The following is a 23,809-nucleotide window of genomic DNA, read 5'->3' on the forward strand; positions in this document are numbered from 1 at the left end:
GGCAAATGATTTTAAACTGCTGGCTGTCATTTTCTTCCAAATAGGTCATGTAATGTTTTGATAAAAAGTGAATTCTACTTTGTAATAAAAAATGCAGAAGCAAATATATAAAAGAAGGTGAAAATTTCTACCACCTTGTTTACTATATTTTTAATATCTGTTGGGAAAAATCGTACACCTATGATTTAAAAGTATTCTTTCCTATAGATTTCTGCAGCATGCCATATAGGGTCATAATTACTTATAACACAAATAGGAAGTTAACATCCAGCTTTAAAGCTGAGGAGCTTAGCAACTTTAAGAAGTCCTCGCCTGGGAAATCTTCTTTCTATCTGTTCTATTGGTCATGTATTTTGCTTAGACATTTTCAACAAATATTTATTAAATACCTGCTAGGTATAAAAATTATTGGAACTAACATACATGTTTGATCTCTTGCCACGAAGGAAAGAATCTAATTTATCCCTGTGAAAAATTCTGCCCTTTACATGTATTTTATTGAAGAGAAGAGTTTCTTGGTAAAATATAACTATATTTGTCCTCAGTTTTGATGTTTCTTTACTAATGCTCCCCCTGTAGAATTCTTAGCAAAGGCAAATACCAAAAAATCCATGTGAAGTATTAACTGTATAATATTTAATGAGGTATTTTTTTATTCATTTCTAAACTTTACAATGTGAAATAGAAATCTTCATACACAAAGTAAGTTTTACAAAATCAAATACTAGAGTTCACTAGGTTTTTTAACATTTACTGTACTCTCATCACTTTGTATATAGTCATAATTGGTAGTATTTATGGGTCACCTACTATGTACAATATGGTGTTAAAACTGTTTTCCATATCGAAAATTTACTTGATTCTCACAACATTAGGAATTATGTTTTATCCCTATTTCATTGAAAATTGGTTTAAAACCACAAATAGTGAGTCTTTGGCTTAGTAAATAAATGCACCCATTTGACTATTCCTTTTTCAGAAGAGATAGGTGAGTCATGATGAATGCCTTAACTACTCTCTACCTCAACTTTATTATATGCCCTATTATAATAATACAAATACCCTATAGTATGGTAGGTGTTGTTTTAGTATCACATTCCAGAAACAGAGACTCTGCTCCCTCTCCATTTTCTGGGGGTGTTAGTAATTCATGGCCCGCATCTGTTCCCCACTGAAAGATTTTCTTGGGCCAAAGGGCACAATATTGGCTAGGAAATCCATCTCCCCCCCTTCTGGGCAGATGATTGACTATTTATAGGTTTTTAATATCACATGTTCTTTCTTACATATGGAAGCCTGAAAAACTTAATCTGAATGTGTAATAGTGAATACTATAGTCTAGGAGGTTGGGATGAGGTAATAAAGGATGGATGGATAATAGGTACCTGATCAAGGGTAGATAGAAGTGATGAGTGCTGATGTTCTACAGCAAAGTGGGGTCAAAATAACCTTTTATATGTTTTACAAATAACTAAAAGATAGGAGCTCAAAGGCTGCACACACAAAGTAATGGTAAAAAGATGGAAATATTACAAACCTGATGTGATCTTTACATACTATATACATGTAAATTCATGCATTCAACAATTTTTGGAAAAGGCCATTCTTCCACTCAGGGCAGACTGAACTTTACTTCAGACCATGTTCTTCTTTAGCTCTTTGCCCTTCCCTGTCCTGATTCACTGCCTCCCTTAGAGATTTTGCTAAGTGTCCTTCCTGAACAAAGCACAGGCAATCTGATTTACATATCAGTCTGTTTCTTGGAAAAATATAATAAATTATAACAAGCATGAGAACCAAAGTACAAGAGTTCATTAGTGCAAATTTTATACCAATTTATTTTAATAGGCATGTGGAGAATCACCAATAACATCAAATTTTAAGTGAGACAACCAGCAATGAAATTTGAGTCCATTGGTCTGACAAATCCTGTTTGAGATCATGTTAGCCAAGATTTACTTGCACAACCAGCTTTTGCCAAAACAGGAAACAGGTGTAATATAAACACAGGTCTGAGCTTCTCTGTTTGGCCACCTTCCTTCTTTCAGCCGATGAAACAGACACTTCATCCTACTCTGAGAAACAACGGTAAGTGCCAACACCTTTATTTTAAGATGAGCATTTCTTTTTTTTTCTCAGTTTTCCTGAGCATTTATTATAAGGCTCCAACATTGCTTTATGAACATTTCATTTTTATGATACATTTATAATTTCATTGACAAATTATAAATGTATCGTTGATACATTTATGTACATTGATGTATGATTTGCAAATTTGTACTGATAACTTTTATTGAGAGAAATTATCTTAACATACTAGTAAACTAAGAAGATAACATATATGTAGTTCTATTATTCTAGAAGCACTTTTATCCAATATGATATTTACATGTTTTTTAAATTCTACAATTATCAATGTAACCAATTTCATGTCTATGACTTTATATAAACATTACATTAGAACTATGTTTAATAAAAAATAAAAAACTATAATATGTTCACAGAGTAATTTTTATGAATACTAACACATTATGGCTGTGCATTAGTACAAACATTATTACAAAAGGAATGAGAAATCATCCTCGCCAATAGTTTCAGGTTGGTCAAAACAAAATTATAATACCAAGCTAGAGATAAATTTTCTTACTGCTCCTCAACAGGAAACATAATTCCCCAGGAAATGCACACAAGACAAAAGGAAACAAAAGACTTTTAGTTTTCCAATAAAACGTCCATTCACTCTGGCAGCCACATTAATACAAGTAACTTAAATGTAGTTTTTATTGGGCATATTTCACACGAGGAAGCAATTTCCACAAGGCCCTTACATTTTGTGGTAGATAAGAAACGATTCTGAGCAATATTAGTACATACAAAAAAACAAAACAAAAACAAACACCAAAATGAAAGAAGTTACACATCACTAGAGAGAAGAGTTTACTTCCAAAGAGTATTTCCTAGTGCTATTCTCCTCTATGGTTAAATGCCATCCAGAAAGCTTTGCATGTATTTACAGTCTTGCCAGAGGTCACAGTTGGCTCATCTGCCAGTACCAAAACCTAGAAGCTCTATTTGCATGACTAAACTTCTGAAGGAGGATCAAAAGAGGCTAAATTGATGACTAGTTTCGCCCTGGAGCTACTCTGTAATGATGCCTGTGAGGTCAACCAGGGCCCCTGCACTCATCTCTGATTTGTAGGACACAGGGGTAAACTGAGAAACAGTGTCAGGATTTTCAAGTAATGTTGATTGTATACCTCTAAGAATTTCAGTGATAATTTTAGTATATCAAGGAAAGAGGAGGGGATTAATTCTTGGAAAGAAAAAATGCTTTTCATGAATTAGTAAGGCAACTGTGCTTTGGATGTATTTCCAGGTTTTCTACCTTGCAAGGTACAGTCATTTTGCACACTTTGTACACACGGGCGTAAGCTGCTATGTGTCTCAGAAATACATAATGAAATGAAAAAAGTGACCTAAATAAAGCTTAGATGTTATATTTAAATTTAGAAAATGCTACACCAGATACTTTTTGATACTGTGACTAGTTATTACTGTGTGTATACATAATGCATATATATATATAATCCATGTATTTCATGCATATGTGCTGATGTTTTTGCTGATATCTTTTCCAATCTACATAATACTTCTAAATACTTCAGTGTCATGCTCTGAGGATTGAGGGATTTGAAGCTGAACAGATGGGACTGTTGCTCAATTCTGTTGCTTTTTGTGGCATCTCATTATTAAATCTCTGACCCTAGATCTGCCCATCTGTAAACTGAGGTGTTGAGTAACCATATCTATCTACCAGGTTTTTATGAGTTTTAATGAGGCCCCCAGAGAGTGAGATAGCACAGAACGCATCATCACATCTGTTAAGATTGCGTGGAGTTAACTCAGGGCAAAGAAGTGTGGACCTGACAAACTCATGTGAATCATTTTATCTATTTCTACACTTAATTCATGTACATCTAACTTGGTAGGTACTGTTCAAAAAGGAGCTTGTTTTATTTCTGCTCTATGGTGAGCCAGGTTCCACAACACTTCACACTATACAACAGGTTCCTTTTCCCGTTCTTCCAGTGCTAGCTTGTTTGCTCTGTCAATTTCTAGAAAGCTCCACCAGCCATTTCATCTGTTTGTTACTAGATAACATTAAATTTAGTGAGAAGGGTTTGAAGTCCAGGACAGAAAGCTCTGTCAACTCATTCTTCTTTTAAAAAGTTACTTAAGACTCAAGTGGTAGAGCCCTTACCCAGCATGCCCAAGACCTTGGGCTCAATCATTAGCACCATAGAAAAGTAAATATATAAAAATTAAAATTTAAAAGATTATTTAGTTATTCATGAACAAATTTGAATTATAAATAATAATCACGAGTTTAATTAAGATTGACAATTTTGTTTTATTAGCACATACCAGTTAAGAACATGAAAAAGGGCTAGAGGAGTGGTTCAAGTGGTAGAGTGCCTGCCTACCAAACGTGAGCCCCTGAGTCCAAGTCCTGGTACTGCAAAGAAAAAAAAACAGAATAAAACCTTCATTTATTCAATATGTATTTGTCCTTTTCTCGGGTCTTAATGTTTCTCCAAAAGGATTTTCTTATTCTTGTTTGATTCCTGGAGACTTTGTAGTTCTGTTACTGTTATGAGTGTGTTATATAAAATCCTTATTTTCTAGTTGAGTTTTGCTGGTATATAGCAGTGGTTTTTTTAGAAGTAATCTGCATATAGAAAACTTCATTATTGTATGTTTTCTAGCTAAATGATCATATTATTTGAAAATAATGATGATTTTATCTTTCAATTTATAAGATATACAAATGTCACACATATTAAAATGTTTTATACACACACACACACACTCTTAAGGCTTTGATCAAGACCTCTCAAGTACTATGTTAAATAATAGCATTAGTCATTCTTTTTTTTTTGGTCCCAATACTAAACGGAGTACACACAGAGCTTTTCAAATAACCATTACATTTCCTGTAAACATTTTGCATAGCCTTTTTTATTACCTGGTGGATATTGAACCCAGGGCATTACATATTGGTAGGCAAATACTCTACCACAGAGATACATTGCCACCCAATATTTGCTATAGACTTGCTAGCAAAGTATGGATCTAGTCTGCTCTCCTCTGTTCTTTTTTAAAATAAAACTGTAGATATGAATTAAATTTAATAACGTTTATGCAAAGTGATTTTTCATCTATCATTGTGTCAGATTTTGCCAATGAATTTCTATTGACTCATCCTTGCAGTCCTTTTGTGAAATAAGCCTATGTATCATTTAGTATTCTGCATTAATGCAATGAAATACCTGAGGCAGATTAACTTTATAAAGTGGTTTATTTAGCTCACAGTTTGGGCCTTCAAGGGCATGGGGCTGTCATCAGTCAGTTCTGGTGATGGCCTGCTCGGCTGTTACATCATGGTGGGATAGGAATGGTGAGAACACAAGCAGAGTAAACAGTCACATCCAAGATCAGAACCAGAAAACGTTAATGGGACAATACCTAGGCTTATGTAAAAACCCACTCTTCAGCAAGAACAGGAGATTTAAAAGATCTATGTTCATCCTTTCAGACTAGTGTTTTCAACTGACCTCAGTACCTCTTGCTACGTCCCAGTCCTGCCTCTTAAAAGTTGCACACTACCTACAGTACCACCAGAGGGGACTGCGCTCCCAACACATGAGCCTTTGGGGGGACCAATGCTATCCACATGACGACATCCTCATTGTGTTCGAGAGTCACTCCATGCTTGATTTCCATTTGTGGCCTCCTTTATGCTTACATGACTACTTCCCCATATGCTGTTTTTTTCCTGAAGTATAACCTGAAAGATGTCAACAAGTAGAAATATTTTAAGACTACCTTCTAAGACAGACAAGGATAATAATAAAAGTAGAGCATGTTATAAGAGAAATAAGGATGTAAAAGTTACAGAGTAGAAAATTTGTGCTTAGTTGCTAAAACAGAAGTTCTCAGACACTCAATTTAAAGGCAAGATTTGAGACTTCTGTTTGTTAGAATGGTAAGATAGGCAAGTTTTTCCTATCTACCCACAATTAACTTTGAAGGAACTAGAGAATCAAGATGGAAACACAGATTCCAAGAAATTGTGAAAATCTGAGTAAGATAAATAGTTCATGGCCATTTGTGTGTGTGTGTGTGTGTGTGTGTGTGTGTGTGAAGTGGACGGGAGTGCTCCATCCCAGAACAGATGCTGCTCAGAGGATATAATGAAAGTAATTCCTCTTAGTTCATGGCTTTGCCTCAGAAAACCTTTGGCTTCCCTTTCATTGTAAAATTATGCAGCAACAAAACAAGCACTGCTCTGATGTCATATTATTCCATTGATGATGTTAAAGCCTTCATAATTCAGTCACGTCCCAAAGACCCCAACTCAGAATGCAGTCACATTGAAGACCACATTTTCAACAAATCAGCTTTTGGGGGACATTTCATACCCAAGTTATAACAACAAAAGCATAAGAATCAAAATGAAAAACCACGTGATGGAAAGACTGGGTGACATACCTGTAAAAAAAATACTTTTAAGACATCGAATGATAAAGAACTTTCAGTCCCTTCCTAGGCAATAGTAAAGGAAAATAATAACAGGATACCTGTAGAAATTGCTTGTATTCAAATGAACAGGAGGAAAACAGCAGTCATTTTCCTCATTCTTTTCAAAGCATGCTGTGTGACTCTACAAAATGAACCTGCCAATAAATCATATTCAACTTGCACTTGTTTACAGAAACACCTGGGGAAGAGGGCTGAGATAAAGCTAAAAACTTTCATGAAGATTATGAGAAAGAAGATACAGCTTTATCATATTTATTGCATTTGAAATGTTGCTTCCACAGGTCCAGATTGTTCTAAAGTCTTTCCCATTCTTCTCCAAAAAAGTACTGGCATGGGTCAGAGTAAAAGAAAATAAAACTGTACACCCATAAAATGTGCACATTGGAAAAATTCAACCACTCAAAAATGTGGTACTTAAACAATGTACTCCCTTGTTGACTCCTTGTGCTAGGAATCATGTCTTGTTCACTTGATCGTGTCCAGCAATATCTAGTACACTATCCTGGAATGGGTTGCAAAACAAAGTCAGTGTGTTTTAAAGGAAAGAACGATGCTAAATTTTCTTTAATGTGAAGAAATAATAATGATAAGTTAGTCTATTTCACTCTTAAATTCTCAGAGGCCCACCTGATTTCACTGCCAAAGGGACTTGCATTCCCAAGAGAACCAGGCTAGGAATGAAACCTCTGGAGATTCCAAAAATCTCTGCAGCTTCACCACTGAACGCATACAGAATGAACAATCCTTATCCATAGGCACTTAAAGGAATGTGAAAATGGTAGTCTAACCTTTCAAAATCACGATATTGTTATATACAACAGGGCAAATGCACACAAAATGGGAGAAATAGGAACTGTACATCAACATGAACAAATGAGTATAATTGAATTTACTGTGCAGACTTAAGTGTCTCTATTCAGTGACATAGTCAGTATTTTTGGAGTTTTCTTGTGACTTTCTTTGGAAGAGAGAATCTGAAGTGAGTAGCTAGCTATTTTCCATCTTTAAGGATTAGCATTGATCAAAGGCATAAGAGGCACATGATTATAGAATAACAAAGACTTATGTAAGGAGACTGTCTTGACAACAGTTAAGGAAAAAAGACTAGGATCTACCAGATAATGTTAACAAAATGTGTGCAGAAAATTTATCAAGGTTTGCATTGGAATCACTTCACAAGGAAGAAGGAGAAGAATGCAAGATTTGGAGAGGTCGATGAGGTCAAGGTGTAACATCAGGAAGTTTCCAGCCAACAATATAAGTAGTTCTATGAGTGGAATGATGATCAGAGTTGTCTCCAGTTAAGGCAAAAAGGTCAGAACTATTTATATCATACCTACCAGACACAGGACAAGGATATACAGGAAAGGAGACAGCCCAGGAGGCTGTCCTTAGCATAGGTGATCTCTAAAGGGCTGGCAGCTGAAGTATTTCCCCTGGCACCACTGCTAGATGAGGAAGCAAGCATGCCAAAATAAAATAAAAGCAATCATGTCAATGCCAAGATTTTCATGTAGGTGATGAAACTCATGCTTTCCAATGCCTTTTGTATTGCTTATTTTCTCAAACCTCACAAGAACCCAGGAGGTGACCCTATGTCACCATTATTATAATTTGACAAATAAAGATTTTCAGTTCCATAAAATTAGCTAGAGATAATCTAGGTATTTCCCAGATTCTTAACCCACTGCTTTTTCATTATGATCCTACCACATGCCAAGTTCTATGTTTGCTCAATATAGGGTCAGGAATTTCTACAGTCTGAATTCTCTCCTTGTGACAATAGCCTATATTTTTGTGTTATGCAAAATAAGATAATTTATGTTTTCCTTTTTGTTTTTGGCAGCACTGGTATTTGAACTCAGGGCCTTGTGCTTGCTAGATAGGCACTCTTCCACTTGAGTCATGCTCTCAGTCCATCTTTGTTTTCCTTTTTTTATCTTCAACTTTTTTCATCTTATTCTCCTCTCTCTTCCTTGGTTCTACAATATAGCTGTAGTTTAAACAAAGTTTACCATTTTCGTAGTCCTTCTAGTGAATGGTACAGGTGGCTAAATCTCCACAACATTGTAGAAAAACCTGCATAATTTCTGTTCCTTTCAGGAACAGACCAGTAATATTCAGACTTATCCTAATATCTTTCCTTCTGGATTCTACTTATTAAAATAGATAAGACTTCATTAGAATGTCCTCCCACCAAGTTCCCTGTTATTTTGGGAAGTATACAGTAATGGTGTTCACAATAATATATATCTTTAAACCAAGATGAATGTCCTGAAAAACATTCTCTTCCTAAGAGCAGACTCTTAGGAATCTGCTGTATGTTTGAAGGGTAACAGAAAAGAACAGATTGTGAATACTGACTTAGGATTGCTTCCTAGTTTCCCCAAGTATGTGCTCAGTAATATACAAGCTGTTTGCTAGCTACTAAAAATGTTTAGGAATGCATGATTTTTTCTATACAGGGAGAATAATATGTATTACATGCTTTCATTTTTCTTAGAACCTCAGGCCCCCAGAAAGTACAATGTAGTTACTGAGAAGTGAATATTGAGGTTAAAAAAACTTGGAATTTGTCTTAAACCATACAGTATCTGTGAAACCATCAAAAGGTTCCTTAATACCTCTTTTCCTCCTTCCCTCTCTTAGATTGGTATCATTATGCCAAAATCATCGATTTTTCATAGAGTGCAAAAGTAATTGAAATAATAGGTCTAGAAAACTCAGAAGAATTCCAAGAGTTAATAATCTCTTCTAATAAATGTTTTCTCCTTTGTGAATTACTATAATACAATAATGTAGACTTTCATGGAAATTACAGAAAAGAAAGGAATATCTTCTTATGTAAAGATATACTACTTCTCTTGTTCTTCTATTTAGACTCTTTCCTTGGCCTGTTGTTTGATAGTTGATTTTGTAGGAAGAGGATACAGGATCCTTTTTCTTAGACTGTCTTCTAGGAAATTCATTAACGTATCCATTGTAAGACCTTCCCATGTTATAAAGTCATCAATGCCTCTATGCAATAGAATGTCTACTGACACATTCTTAAAAACAGCACAAAGTACCTACCGTAGATGGGTGTGATACATCAATGAGAAAAATGAAGCTATACTAAGATATAATACTAGATGGTAGTCAGAACTAAACCACACTCTCATTGTATCTTAAACACACCTGCCAGAATACAGATCAGCAGCTCTGGGTCTCATATTTCTCCATATTATACACATTGGAACTCATTCAAAAGGTAACCTAACCCTCAGAAATCAAATATGAGGATGTGTATTGGTTTCATCAAACAACCTAATGAAATACCATAAACCGAATGGCCTGAACAATAGAAATTTAATTTTTTCTACATCTGGAAGCTAAAAGTTCAAGGTCAAAATGTCAACATGGTTGGTTCCTGGCGAGGACTTCCTTCCTGGTTTGCAGATAGGCACTATCTCACTGTGTTCTTTCATGGCCTCTTTTCTGTGCATGTGGGGGAGGGCGAGGGAAAGAGAAGTACAAAGAGCACATTCTGAAGGACAGTAACCAACCCTATTGGATCAGGGCCCTAACCTTACAACGTCATTGAACTTTAGTAACTTTCTCACAGGTTCTATACCCAAGTAAAACAAAATGGGGGTTAGGCATCAATATACAAATTTAAGAGGGTGAGGACACAAAAATTCTGTCCCTAACAGATTAATGTTCTGCTTTTTTAACTTAATTTGGTATCATGGGGATTTTTCTTATTCTTACAAAACTACCATAAACATATAGTGAACTTTACATCTAATATCCTTAATAAGAGAATGTATTCCAATGCATTTAGACATTTTATCTCTCTATTGTTGAACATGTAATTAATTTATAGTGTATTTACCAATATATGTATATTTGTTAGGAAAATAATGTGAACATATTAAGGATATTAATACAGCTGAGGTTAGAAATCCCTTAAAAGTGACAAATCAAATTATAATCTTCCATTTTAAGATACAGGAGTCATATGTTGTGCTTTATGGAGTTTCAGACATGATACTAAAGATAAAGTTTTAGGAATATATGAGTTTGCACACTGGCTACATGAGCAAAGTTGAGAAGAATAGTTTAAAAGTATGAAAGAACTGCACGACCTCCTTAGAGGATTTATTTAGGATACTAAGAATGTCAGTGAAGGTGCCAGAACCTGGACAGGAAGAAATGGCACATGCCAAGTTCTAATTGAAAGAGAAGTTAATAAAGGGATATTTATAAAATCATAGGCAGGGCTTAAAGTAACCCTCAAGCCTAATCACAGTAGCACTGCTGTAATAGTAACAAGTGGGGAGCTCTTGCTACTCCTGAATGGACAATGTGAAGAAGCATTCCTACAACCCAGAGAGAAGCTACAGAGATCAGAGTGTGGCATGGAGAGGAAGAGTATGCTGTCCTTAGGGTTTATAGGTGTGGAGCACGAGGTCCTTAGGGTTTATAGGTGTGTTAACACAGGCTTCAGTTAAGTATTTCCCTTTATTTATCATTGGTCATATCACGGGTGTGCTTCTGAGGCTGATTTCATGATTATTCTGCTATTACAGGGACAATTCTCTTTTTCCTTAATGAATTTGGGATAGTGGATCTCATTACTTCCCCTCCCTCCCATGTTACTCAGAAGTCCATGCAATAAACATTTTAATGGAGGTCTTTGTTCCCTTTGTTGTTCATGTGTTATTTCTTTCCTAGCAATGGCTCCATTCCCAGCGTTGCTGTTCCTGGTTGCTGTGCTGATTCCATCCTGTCCTGCATATGTGTATGAGGTATGGTTGAGGTTGAATAGCTTTTTAGAACAATTCAGGCAACCACGAGCTACTAGATCAGTCTTCAAAAGTGAAAGGTCTGGAGTGCTGAGAACATCACAAAGTACTCATTAGTAGTTCAGGACAGTCAACACAAGTTTAGAAATGTAGTAACCAATATGGTAGCCCCCAGACACCACAGAGTGTTGAGCACTGAATGCATGGTATGTCTGAATCAAGGTGAGTTAAAGTTTAAAATATACAGCAGATTTCAAAGTCAGTGCAAAAAATGAAACAAAGACCTCATAAGTTCAATATTGATGACAATTAAAATGTATTTCTGGTATATTTTTCAACAGTAAATGCTTTAACATATTTTTTCAGTGTAATTACCAAAACATTAAAATTGCTTCAATTATATTTGTATATAACAACACAGATATGTGGATTTATAACCAATGAAACTCCTCTCAGTCAAAGAAAATATTATAATTGTTTTTATTTAATCCAATGTGATACCTACAATTAACAACATATTTATATATACTCTCAACTTAGAATTGCCTCTTCACATGCACTGCTGTATCGTATCTTCACAGATATTGTGTGAGAAAAATTATACCTGTTATTTAAGTTAAAGAATTTACCAAAGGTGGGCTAGGGATGTAGCTTAAAAACAGAGCACTTGCCTAGCATACAGAAGACCATGGGTTCTATCCCCAGCACATTACTAAAACTATTAAATGTATTTTCCCTACTTATGCAGTAAATATATACAGGAGTAAATGCTCTGGTTATTTATAAGATGTTCCTTTATTAAATAATGCCAGAAACAAGCTCAATCATCAAGTTTAATGATCAAGTTTGCAGTGTCCATAGAAAGTATTTGTCTACTGGTTAAAAAGCCTCTTAATGTTAATTAGCCATATTTGGACATTGCTATCTGTTCTCACATACTTCTTTGGCTTTGGGGCACAAGATGCTAGCCCAGATTTTCTAAGAATATAAAACTCCAACAACTGGTTCAAACCTAATCCGCCATACAGAATATAATCTGAGTGTCACATGATTTGTATGACTGTGCTACCATCATCAATTATCAATCTTGAGATAATCTATTTGTCACCTAGGGCTTCATTTAAGATAATTGCTGTTTAGTTTTTTTCCTAATAAGGTTGTGTATTATTTCCCTTTGAATCACGTATTAGCTATTTTCTAGTCCTTTTTTTTCATTTAAGAATTTTTAAAAATTGAATATCAGAGAGATCCAGAATCTCTCTTCTTGTGAAGCTTTCTTTGACCATGACCATGACAAATGAACCCTCTTTATAAAAGGAGAGTTCCCCTTTGGTATGTGGTATTTTGACTGTTTAGGTCATATGCCTATCCCATACGAACTCTTCAAGGACAGATACTATATTTTACCCATTTTATTCACAACACTGCCAATGTTTTTACTGTGTAATAAAACTTTATTGATGCTTGTTTAGAAAAATCAAATATATCTCTTGTTCAATTGAATTTTTATCTGCAAAGCAAGATGGTTTAAGAAACAAGCTAATTACTTCTTTCTCAGAAACCAACTATTATGGTGTTTTGAGATGAAACAATCTTGAGCAGGTTTTTGAGGAATCTAAGGAAGGTATTTTATACTTTGATAATCATAGAGATTATCCACTATTTTTATTTTTATTTTTTGATACTACTGGGGGTTGAATTCAGGCCCTGGAGCTTGCTCGGCAGGCACTTTGTGACTTGAGCTACTACACCAGCCTATTCTTTTTTTTTGCATTAATTATTTTTCAGATATAATCTCACTTTATGCCTACTCTGGCCTCAACCACGATTCTGCTCTTTGTGCTTCCCTACATAGCTGGGGTGGAAGGCATGTGACACTACCCCCAACCATTGGTTGAAATGGTTCCCTGAACTTTTTGCTCAGGCTGGTTTCACTGTGATCCTCCCAATCTCCACCTTCTAATAGCTAGGATTACAGGCTTGAACCATCACACACAACCTTATCCAGTACTGGTTTTTAACATCCGCATCTTTTCTATCTTAGGAGTCACTAGCTATATGAGATCTATTGGCATGAAGCATTCACTACATAAAAGCAACAGGAAAAAATGGATGTGTATAGATAATAACAATAAGTACAGTCTTTTGAGAGACGTGAGGGAACTCGGTATGGCCAGAGATATGGGTTACTTACTCCAAGAACTAAGATACAATCTATAAGTGGCCCTGCTATAGACGTTTGTTTAAAGTCTTGCTCTTCCCTGTATAAAAAGCACTTCTTTGAGTAAATTTAGATCAGCAAATTACTCTGTTATACCAACAATTCACACAACAGCATCCTACTCTCCAGACCCACACAGACTGAAAACATAAACTCAAATGTCAGCATTTGAATTACCTTCCTGTGAGTATTGAGATAAAGGCAGAAATTGACCACTAATTAAAAACGTTCCATCTCCTCAAACTGTAGTGGACATTTTTTAATATAGTAAAACTAATTTTTGAGTGACCACATAAAATTTGCTACATAATACATGAAAATATTTTACTAAAATACCGAGCACACTGAAATGGGCCTCAACATTCTTTTTGCAGCTCCCAGACTCCATGTGAGGTGAATGTTCCTCTTGAAATCTGTGATAAATTATGTCTCCTCCCTTAACACTTCCTTGATGTGGCCTCATTATCTTACTAGTTCCTCTCAGCTCTGTCATAAGATGCTGTCACTTATATATCTAGAAAACTCACATTAAGACCTCTTTTAAAACCAAAATTGACATTTGTGGCCTCAGAGGAGTTTGTGATCTGACATGGCATGAATTACATCCCCATTGTCAAACTTAGTGTACAACTTTTCTGATTAAAAGTCATGGCTTTGAGCCAGGTGCCAATGGCTCATGCCTACAATCATAACTACTTGAAAGGCTGAGATTGGGATTATTATCACAGTTCCAGGACAGTCTGGGCAAAAATTGCTTAAAAGACCTTATCTCAAAAGAAAATAGTTGAGTGGGGCTGCACGCCTTTGTCATCCCAGCTATGGTGGGAAGATTAAAATGGGAGGATGGCTAGCTCAGGCTTGCCTGGGCAAAAAGTGAGACCCTGAGCCCCAAAATAATCAGAGCAAAAATAGCTTGATGTGTGCCTCAAGTGCTAGAGCTCCTGCTTAGCAAAAGCAAAGCCTTGAGTTCAAAACACAGTATTGTAAAAAAAAAAAAAAAAAACAAAGTGAGAGCTTTCACTCAGATTAGCCAGTAATGAATTACCAAGTAATATTGGCTTAAACTTCTACTTCTAAAAGCTGATCCTTTTTCCCTGCACTTAATCACTATTACATGTAAACTTCAAACACATGAAAATAACTTTAATTTTATTTCCCTTGAGGATCAAGATGTGGGTTCTCTGTCAACTCACCTACCTGAAATCCAGGAGGAGATCGTAGGGAAACACAATGAACTCAGGAAATCAGTATCTCCAAGTGCCAGCAACATGCTGAAGATGGTAAGAGGCAGCACAGCGAGCAAAGGGGTCTTCAGCCAGCTCTCACCGGAGCAGGCACTCTCACTGGCACTTCTGGCTTGTGAACTTTAGCCTCTGTTTTGATATTTCAGTGGAGATGTATTATGGTCCAGGATTATATATGTTGTCCAGTTTAACAGTGATGAAATAACAGCAAACCCTTGGGCATCCAGTGAGAGGCCACCTTTTTTTATTCTGCCCAGTGCCTTCTTTCTCCTAATCTAGGATCATGAGACTCTCTTTAGAGTCAAGGCCATTTGGTGTAAACAGCCACTTAGGGCAGTACCAGTTAGTAGGAAGTAACTTTTCAACCCCATCCCCCTGATCCATAGGCCACACGTCTCCCAAAATTATTCAGTGAGAGAAAATAAATGGATAGGGAATTAAGAAAGCAGTCCTTACTCTTGGAAAAATAATCTCGATCCTTCCATATATTTAATAATATTTAGAGGAGGACAATTACTACAGATGTGTAGGTATGCCTCCTACAATGTCAAAAATAATTAGACCAGTAAATATTTAGAATATTCAGTGACCTAGAGAATACAAGCTATTTATATTTCTTTGGCACAAGAAGAACATATTACCCTATATTTTTATTTGGTTCTGATGAGAAGTCAGATGGTGCTGATACAGAAATTCTATAGCAATATAAGTCAACCTATCAATGTGACTCTAAAGATTGTGCATCTCTGAGGCTCCAGTCACTGAGGGGCTATCTTCTTTTCTTTCCTTCTTTTAGAGATGGAGTAGTGCAGCCTCCAAGAATGCACAAAAGTGGGCAGAAAACTGCAATTATGCACACAGTATGTCATCATTCAGAAGGACAAGTATGTAAATTAATAAGCATTAGTAGTCATAAAGGCCTGTTTTGTTAAGTGAAGGAAAACGTTGTAAATCCAAATTTTGCTCATTGCTGTGTCTTTCAAGTCAAGTGTCTCTGTGAGCAGAAATAACTCTGAGGAGCACCCCTTCCTTGTCCTTTCTGAGTGTTTTGTATTTTATAAAGCCATCTCACACAATCTCACCCTGCACTTCTCAACCAGTGGTGAGTGAAGCAGGCCATGGGTCGTCTCATTCTCTAAAGATAAAAACAACCACCATCTGTCTAATTAGCAATCAGGTGCATATATAGGAAATTCAGAATTAGAATCCATATCTTCTAATCCAGTACTCTTTTTGTGATATTTTGCAGTCCACTAGTGTTTTAGAAGCTATTTTTAACTTATAAAATATATCAAATTTGGTCAAATTGTTCCTGAATTTTCACAAAAATATTGTATATTGTCATTCATCTTATTATTGCCTTTATAATAAATTTTAATGAGGTCTCACTGTGTAGATAAGGCTGGCCTCATACTTGTTGTGTAGCCTAGCCTGACTACATGGCTGGTTATCATCCTACCTCAGTCTCCAGGGTGCTGGAATTACAAGTGTGTGCCACTGACTCTTTCTTAATTTTATAGCAGCACGTTTTATACCTTCTGGGTGCCTACATTAAATATTTTATATTAGACTAAAAATACTTATATGAGACATGACCTTTTCATCAAAGAACATAAAGAAACAATGCATAAAATATATGTGAGAAAAATATGTATTGAATTATCAAAAATGACAGAAAGTCAGAACCAATTTAAAACTAGTAAATGGCTCACTTATTTTGAAGATAGGACATCCTGGTAGTTTATGTTATTATAATTTGATTATAATGAAATTATACAGGCTAATTGCTTCCATCCGAATGGCTCATTTTTCATAGATATGAGCTGTGGAGAGAATCTGTACATGTCAAGCCACCTCCCCACATGGTCAAATGCAATCCAAAGCTGGTATGATGAGGTCCATGATTTTACCTTTGGTGAGGGGCCAAAGGAACCTTTTGCAATAGTTGGACATTACACCCAGGTAAGAAGAAGAAACAGCTTTCTACACTAAGTGTGCGCAAAGGAATGCTTCCCCAAATTTTGGCTCATTCTAAGATTAAATTTGGGGGAAAATCATTTTTATTTTCTTTTAGAGAAAGAGTCTTGCTATAGACCTATAGCCCAGGCTCACCTCAGAATCCTAATCCTTCTGTCATAGCCTTCCTAGTGCAGGGATTACAGAAATGTACTAGTCTCATCCTGGGGATGGGGGAGATCTTGAGTGAATATTGAATAGACTTGGCATTTGTTGGGCATTTGGGTTGTCATTTTTCAATAGCCTTCAGGATCCTAGTAAGGAAACATACTCTGCATTTTTCTTCCATTTTTTTATTAGCGTATTATAGTTGTACATGGGTACATGTGACACATACATAAGTGCTTACAGTATCTCTTAGATTCACTCCCTACACGTTTCTCCTTATCTACACTCCTCCCCATCTTAGAACAATTTCAACAGGTTTCATTGTTCTCTTTTCACATGTCAATATAAAATACTTTCACCTATTCATTGTCCTTCACCCTTTCCTTACACACTCCTCTCTCCCACTGGTACCCACCCCTGGACAGGACCTGCTTTACCTTCTTGTCCTTCATATATTAAAAAAGAACATCTTTGTTAGTTTATGATTACTATTCAGAGGGTTTTCTTGTCCTTCATATATTAAAAAAGAACATCTTTGTTAGTTTATGATTACTATTCAGAGGGTTTTCTTGTCCTTCATATATTAAAAAAGAACATCTTTGTTAGTTTATGATTACTATTCAGAGGGTTTTGTTATGATATTCTAAGTAGATAAAGAAGTATAGATGGAAATGCAATACTTTAAAAAATTTTAGCTTGTTTCAAAAATTTATATATATCCATAAAACATTAGGAAACAAAATCCCTCAATAGTATCCTTTTTTAGTTGTGCATTTCCTGCTCTTTGTTTCTTGATATTACCTACTTTTCTAACATACTCATGTCTTCACTTACGGATGTGCAGATTGTTTGGTATTCATCTTTCCTTATTGGATGTGGAGTGGCCTACTGTCCTGAGAATTCTCTGAAATACTTCATGGTTTGCCACTATTGTCCTGCGTAAGTATACATTGTAGAGTTTACTGTCGATAGTGCCACATACAATTAACATTTTTAATTTAAAAATTAAAAATATACACTTTAATATTTGGGGAAAGGAGAGGGGGATTACATATTTAGAAATCTCTTCTGTAGTTGAACCAGATCCTCAGAAAGAGCACTTTCTCAGTTCCACATATAATTTTCTGAAGCTCTTCTTTTAAGCCTAGAATGATTTGCTTTCCTTCTCAATAGCTGTTCCCTAGACATGTAGTGTGCCATCTTTTATATTTCTAGGGTCAGTTCTTGATAAGTTCACATCCTAGAAAGTGAAGATTTGATGTTAGATATAGGGTGAAAGTGAGGTAGCAAATGGGGAATGATGCGGTTTGGTGAATCTAGCTGCTTCTTCTCAAATGTCCTGCTCATTCTTATATATAACTGCTACCTGATCCCTTTAAGAAATGATCAAATCTTGGACTTCAAAGGCTTTTAAAGAGATCCCTAATATATTTCAAGTAGTCCAGAAAAGGTAACATTTTCAGTCTTTGCTTTTCAGAATTTACTGCAAAAATCTCTGAGGCATTGTCCACTAAGATCTTGGATTATAACCAGAACCACATCCTTCCTCAAGCAATGTTGTTGAAATCTCAAAAAAAAAAACAAACTGTGGGCAGAATAAACATATATTCACAATCTTAGTTTTATTTTTTTAAATGAATGTAAATTTTACCACAGGAGGCAGAGATTTTAGTTGCCCTATTTCAGTGTTCAGGTTCCAAGATTATGGTGGAGGTATCAAGTAAATGGTGATTTAGCCTCTTACTCCACATTGATATCTAAATACACTTAGGACATACTCATTTGCTTATTTAACAAAATTAAAATATTTAATAGATATCTATAAATATATTTGGTGATGCTAACCTTAGTGTATAAATTAAACTTATTTTTAATAAAATTGATATCTTGCTTTTCGTATTTCAGTGGTAATTATTTGAACAGATATTATGTCCCTTATGATGAAGGAGAACCTTGTGCTCGTTGTCCTGATCACTGCGATGATGGATTATGCAGTAAGTTTGAAGTGTTTAAGTTTACTAAAGCAAAACTACTAATGTCACTAGCTTTTATGATGAAGGACATATTGTAAATGAACTCAACGTAAAGGATACCTTCATGCAAAAGCCAAAAAAATCACTTAAAGTTCAATTTTGACATTGCTCAGTCTTGGTACACTGCTTTCAGTGAAAAGCCTGTATCACATCCAATCCAAAGAAACATCTGCAATCCAAGTTTACGTGTGACACCACTGAGCACACTGCACGTTGGAATCTATGAAAATGTATCTCTAGTAACTAACTGTCACTAGAGGTCAACTTTCTTATCATTGAGGTAAGTGTGATTATATCAAAGTTTGCATTTTTTTAAAACAGAAACAAGGGCTGGGCATGTGGCTTAAGTGGTGGAGCCCCTGATTGGCACGTGTGAGGCCCACAGTTCAAATCCCAGAGTGCTCAAAAACAAAAGAGACACAGGGAAATCTAAAGATTGAAATGATAGAGTATAGTTCAGCCCATTGACTTACACCAAATATTACAATTCTTCATACACAAATTAGTTCCTCACAGTGCCTTCCTAAGCTCCTCCATAGAGCAGTTAGAATTACCAAATTTAATAGTCTCTCTTAGTTTTTCTGCAAGTAATTTTATGTATATTTTGAATGCCAAAATCAATTCTGTATATAGTTCAGAGAAACTCAAAAAATTCTAGCACAGAGAGAGAAAAGGAGCATTGCACACTGTCTCAGTCCCACTCTTATTGTGATTAGAAGTGCAAAGGGTAAGAATTGGCTGCCTGTCGTGGTGCACACTTGTGATCTCAGCACTTACAAGCCAGAGGCACGAGGTCAGCCTGGGCGACAGTGTGAGACCGTGCCTCAGACAAACAAACAAGCAAAACTACGTAGTTTTGTTGAAATGGGATATGGTGTTGAAATGATTACAAACAATACCATTGACTAACTCTCACATTTTTCTCTTTCAAATGTGCATTCATTCAGCTGACTGAATTGTAACATTCTTTCTGACTAAATTGTGTTGTCAGAATTCAAAGCTATAAACTAAAGTAGAAAAAGCCATGTACTCATAACCGCTGAAAGTATTTGCTAAGTTTGGAAATCTGTCCTATTAGTAAACAGTAGTCGATTGAAAGATTTTAAACAGAACAGGAAAAATCCTAATTTCATCTTATAAATATCTCCTGGAAGACTGGGATTATATTTTAATTACTGAGCACCTATCCTGGGTTTGAGACACAGCACTGCAAGAAAACAACTGAGCTTGTAGAAGTAGCATGAAAACAATTTTAAGGAAAGCCTCTAGGAGAAATGGATTAAAAAACAAGTGGATGTCTTTACTGTATTAGTGCAAAAGTCATGAAAACAAATAGGTATGAGAGAGAAGAAAATAGATTATACTTTTTGTTTCCTGAGTTTGCTGAGTAGTGATAAAAAACAAACTGGAGAGGGCCGAATGCTGTGGTATATGTACCTGTTGTCCTAGCTTCTTGAGGATGAAGCATGAGTTCAAGACCAGCCTGGACACCATCCACAAAACTTCAAACAAAATTTAGAGACAAACGTGTTCCATTGATTTCTGCATGTTGTTTTTCATTATTCAGTAATTGGGAGTGCTGTTTTTTCTAGGAGTGGGTGAACTGAATAGAGGATGATGGGGATTGTCTGTCAAGGACGATGGGGATTGTCTGTCAAGGAAATGTCAAGTTTGTAGTTAGGATAATTGTAGTTAGGATAATGTCAGGATGAGAATTTTTGACTTTGTGGTCACTAAGGAATATACAAGTAAAAAATGTCCACAAATCATAATGACTTTCTCTACCTTTTTCAGTTCTACAGGCTTTGTCTTCCTGTGAGAAAAACAAGTGGCAATAAAGTCTAGAAAAACCATGTGCAATATAATTTTCTGTAATGACAGAAATGCTCAGGGTTTTCACTGTCTTATTAAGTAGCCCCTAGATTCATTGGCTGAGGATCACATAGGTGTAACTGTTGGTGGTGAGCATTTAAATTTTAATATGATAGCCTGATGGTGTGGCTCAGATGGTAGAGCACCTTTTTAGTAAGTGCTAAGGTCCTGTATTCAAACCACAGTACTACCAAAAAAACAAAAAGCAAAAAAAAAAAAGAAGAAAGAAAGAAAAAAGCAAACAATAAAATTTTAATTTTAACTAAGTTAAATCTTAACAAGCATATGACTAGTGGCTACCATTTTAGAGATGCAGTTCTAAAAGTTACCAAGTCATGAAATAGTCATAATGTAGCAACCTGTTTGCTCAATTCTCTTTTCCCCATTCAAGTTAAATTTATTTTTTGTGTCCCTGCTATGGAGGAAAGTGGTAATGAACTGACTAATTTATTTCTTTTATTTCAGCCAATAGTTGTGGTTACGAAGATCAATATTCTAACTGTCCTGTGTTGGCAAAAACAGCGACTTGTAATCATCTTGTCGTCAAAGCCAAATGCCAGGCCACCTGCAAATGTCAAGGCAAAATTTATTAAATACCTAATGTGCATGAGCAGGGTTCTGTGGAGTAGGGCCCCATCATCTTCTAGACTTCACATACACTATCGGGCAAATCATGGGCATGTTATCTACAAATGTGATTCAAAACTATAAAGAATCTTATTCTTCTGAATCTGCTTCTCATTTTACAGAAATCATTATCGTATAGAGAATTGAAAAGTAACAATATCAATGATAATTTCTTTGAATTTTAATATGGGAATTTTGATTTAAATTTCACAAATTTAATCAAATAGAGTGGTCTATAGGTTGTATTTTTCTATGATGAATGTCACCAATACCCTAGATTGAAATTGAGATTTATGTACCCAGAACAAAATGTTCTAAAAGAATATCACTGTCACATCAATCCTGGGCTGCTTTTCTAGCTACACGTAGTTAAATATCTCCAAAGTGCATGTACTCTCTTTAGTTCTTCTTCACCCATTCAGGTTTCTTCCCACTCATCTGGATCTCATCCCTATAATGAAGTTGAGAACATTGTTCTAAAAATAATTCTTTCTCATGCAAATATCAATGAAGAATCTCAATTTTTCATCAGTGTAAATTTTATAATAGAATATGACACCTTACTTTAAAATCTTTATGAAGCACATATATCTTTAAAAATCATTCAGCATAATATATATATGCACTCTCTCCTCAAGAGGTTAGGATTCAGTTCCCTCCCTTTGTGTCTCCATGGAAGTTAGGAACTCACTTTCTTAAGCTACATGTGAAATGGGAATAATAGTCACTACATTGAGAAATTGTCAAATTCCATCATAACAAAGTGATCCAGACTGCAATCTCTTTTGAGGACATTTTATCTTTCTCTTTTGAAAAATCCTTACAGCATAATTTCCTGTTTCTCTGTGACTGTGTTGACGGTTTTGTCTCTTTAGGGAAAATGAACCCTGATATTAGCAGCACATCAATCTTTTCTTAGGATTTGTTTGAACTGGTGATAAGTTGCTTTTAATGATGTAATATTATAATACTTATAATGTCTGATTAACTAAATTGTAATAACATTAAAACTCCTGACCCTCAGACATGAATGTGTCCTATTTATTGTATAATCAAATGATAATCAAGAACTAAGGTCTGGGGAATTAGGCATGCAAAAGTCCTCAAGAATTACTAACATTTCTGAGTGGGCAACTTAGTGATTTAATTTTGGCCATTGTCACATGTGTTCTTTGTACCTCCTAAATAAAAGATTATTAAGCAAATGAAGAACATAGAAAATTTTACTCAAAATTTGTGCACTAGAACTATGTTATACAGAAGTATAGATGAATGGATGGGGAGAGAAACAGAGTAAAATACAAAAACAAGGTATACTATAAAGGTACATAAATGGCTTACTCACTGTCACATATTTTTGTATGAATTATATTTTAACAATCTAATTCTGGACTCTCTAAAATGTTACAAAGCTTTGTACTGACTCTCTCTTATAATGTAAGAACCGTTTCTGGCTAGTACCAACAAGGACGTTTATCAATTCATGAATAACTAAACCATACTCTGAAGGTGATATTGATTTATTTTTAATTCATAAAAATGATTATTGGCCCTCATAACTGTAGAATATTGCTCATTTCAGCACTATGACACTGCCTAAGTAAATATAATGGAATGTATACTCTGCCTTCCCTGTCAACAGATAGGGGAAAAAATGTTAAACTGTAATTTTGCAAAGTCTTCCTAAAATAAAGTGTAATGGGATATGCCCATAATGCATCAGTTTTCAAGGGATATTTAAATCATAATGATTAGCACACATCAATTACACAAATTAATTGTATTTACTTTGACACATCCACATGTGCATATATCCTGCAATCATGTCACCTACCCTTCTTCTTCCACCACCATCACTTTCTCCTCTATTTCCTCCACCTACCACTAGCCCAACACATACTAGGTCCTAAGCTCAATCTCTAGCACCACACATAAACACAAGAAAGTAATAATTATAGTAACAGAAAAAAAAGGAGAAACACACACACACACACACACACACACACACAAAACCCAGAAAAAATAACAACAGAAAAGTAGAGAGTATAAAATAAGAATAGAAAGAGCTAAAAGAAACAAAATCCCTTTTGGTTGAGGTGCTTGAAGGAATTGAGAGTTTTTGACGAGTGAAGTATCTTTCTGGATATTTACAGGTTTGTGCATCAGGCACAGGGCATTGGTTAGCTCCTCCCTCCCCATTCTTTTAGCATGGCACCTACCAATTATTGCGTGATCTTGAGTCACACCTGAAGATTGTTGGACTCTCAGCTGAGGTGCTTAGGGGGAACAAGCTAGAGC

General features: G+C 35.5%; 1 protein-coding gene across 2 annotated transcripts; it reads left to right on the forward strand.

Annotated features, from left to right (window-relative positions):
• The first annotated feature begins 2,005 nt into the window (after positions 1–2,005).
• LOC109690986 (cysteine-rich secretory protein 3) lies at positions 2,006–22,536 on the forward strand. 2 transcript variants are annotated; one of them, XM_020170659.2, is made up of 8 exons: positions 2,006–2,088; positions 11,320–11,393; positions 14,775–14,891; positions 15,652–15,739; positions 16,672–16,817; positions 17,824–17,918; positions 18,885–18,973; positions 21,350–22,536. In XM_020170659.2, exons 1-8 carry the CDS (start codon positions 2,052–2,054, stop codon positions 21,475–21,477), a joined length of 774 nt encoding a protein of 257 aa, XP_020026248.1. In that variant the 5' UTR covers positions 2,006–2,051; the 3' UTR covers positions 21,478–22,536. The 2 variants fall into 2 exon arrangements, with proteins under 2 accessions (XP_020026248.1, XP_073938080.1); XM_074081979.1 differs by lacking the exon at positions 14,775–14,891.
• The last annotated feature ends 1,273 nt before the right edge of the window (positions 22,537–23,809 follow it).

This window comes from Castor canadensis, chromosome 8 (genome assembly GCF_047511655.1).
Source record: "Castor canadensis chromosome 8, mCasCan1.hap1v2, whole genome shotgun sequence".
Taxonomy (NCBI): domain Eukaryota; kingdom Metazoa; phylum Chordata; class Mammalia; order Rodentia; family Castoridae; genus Castor; species Castor canadensis.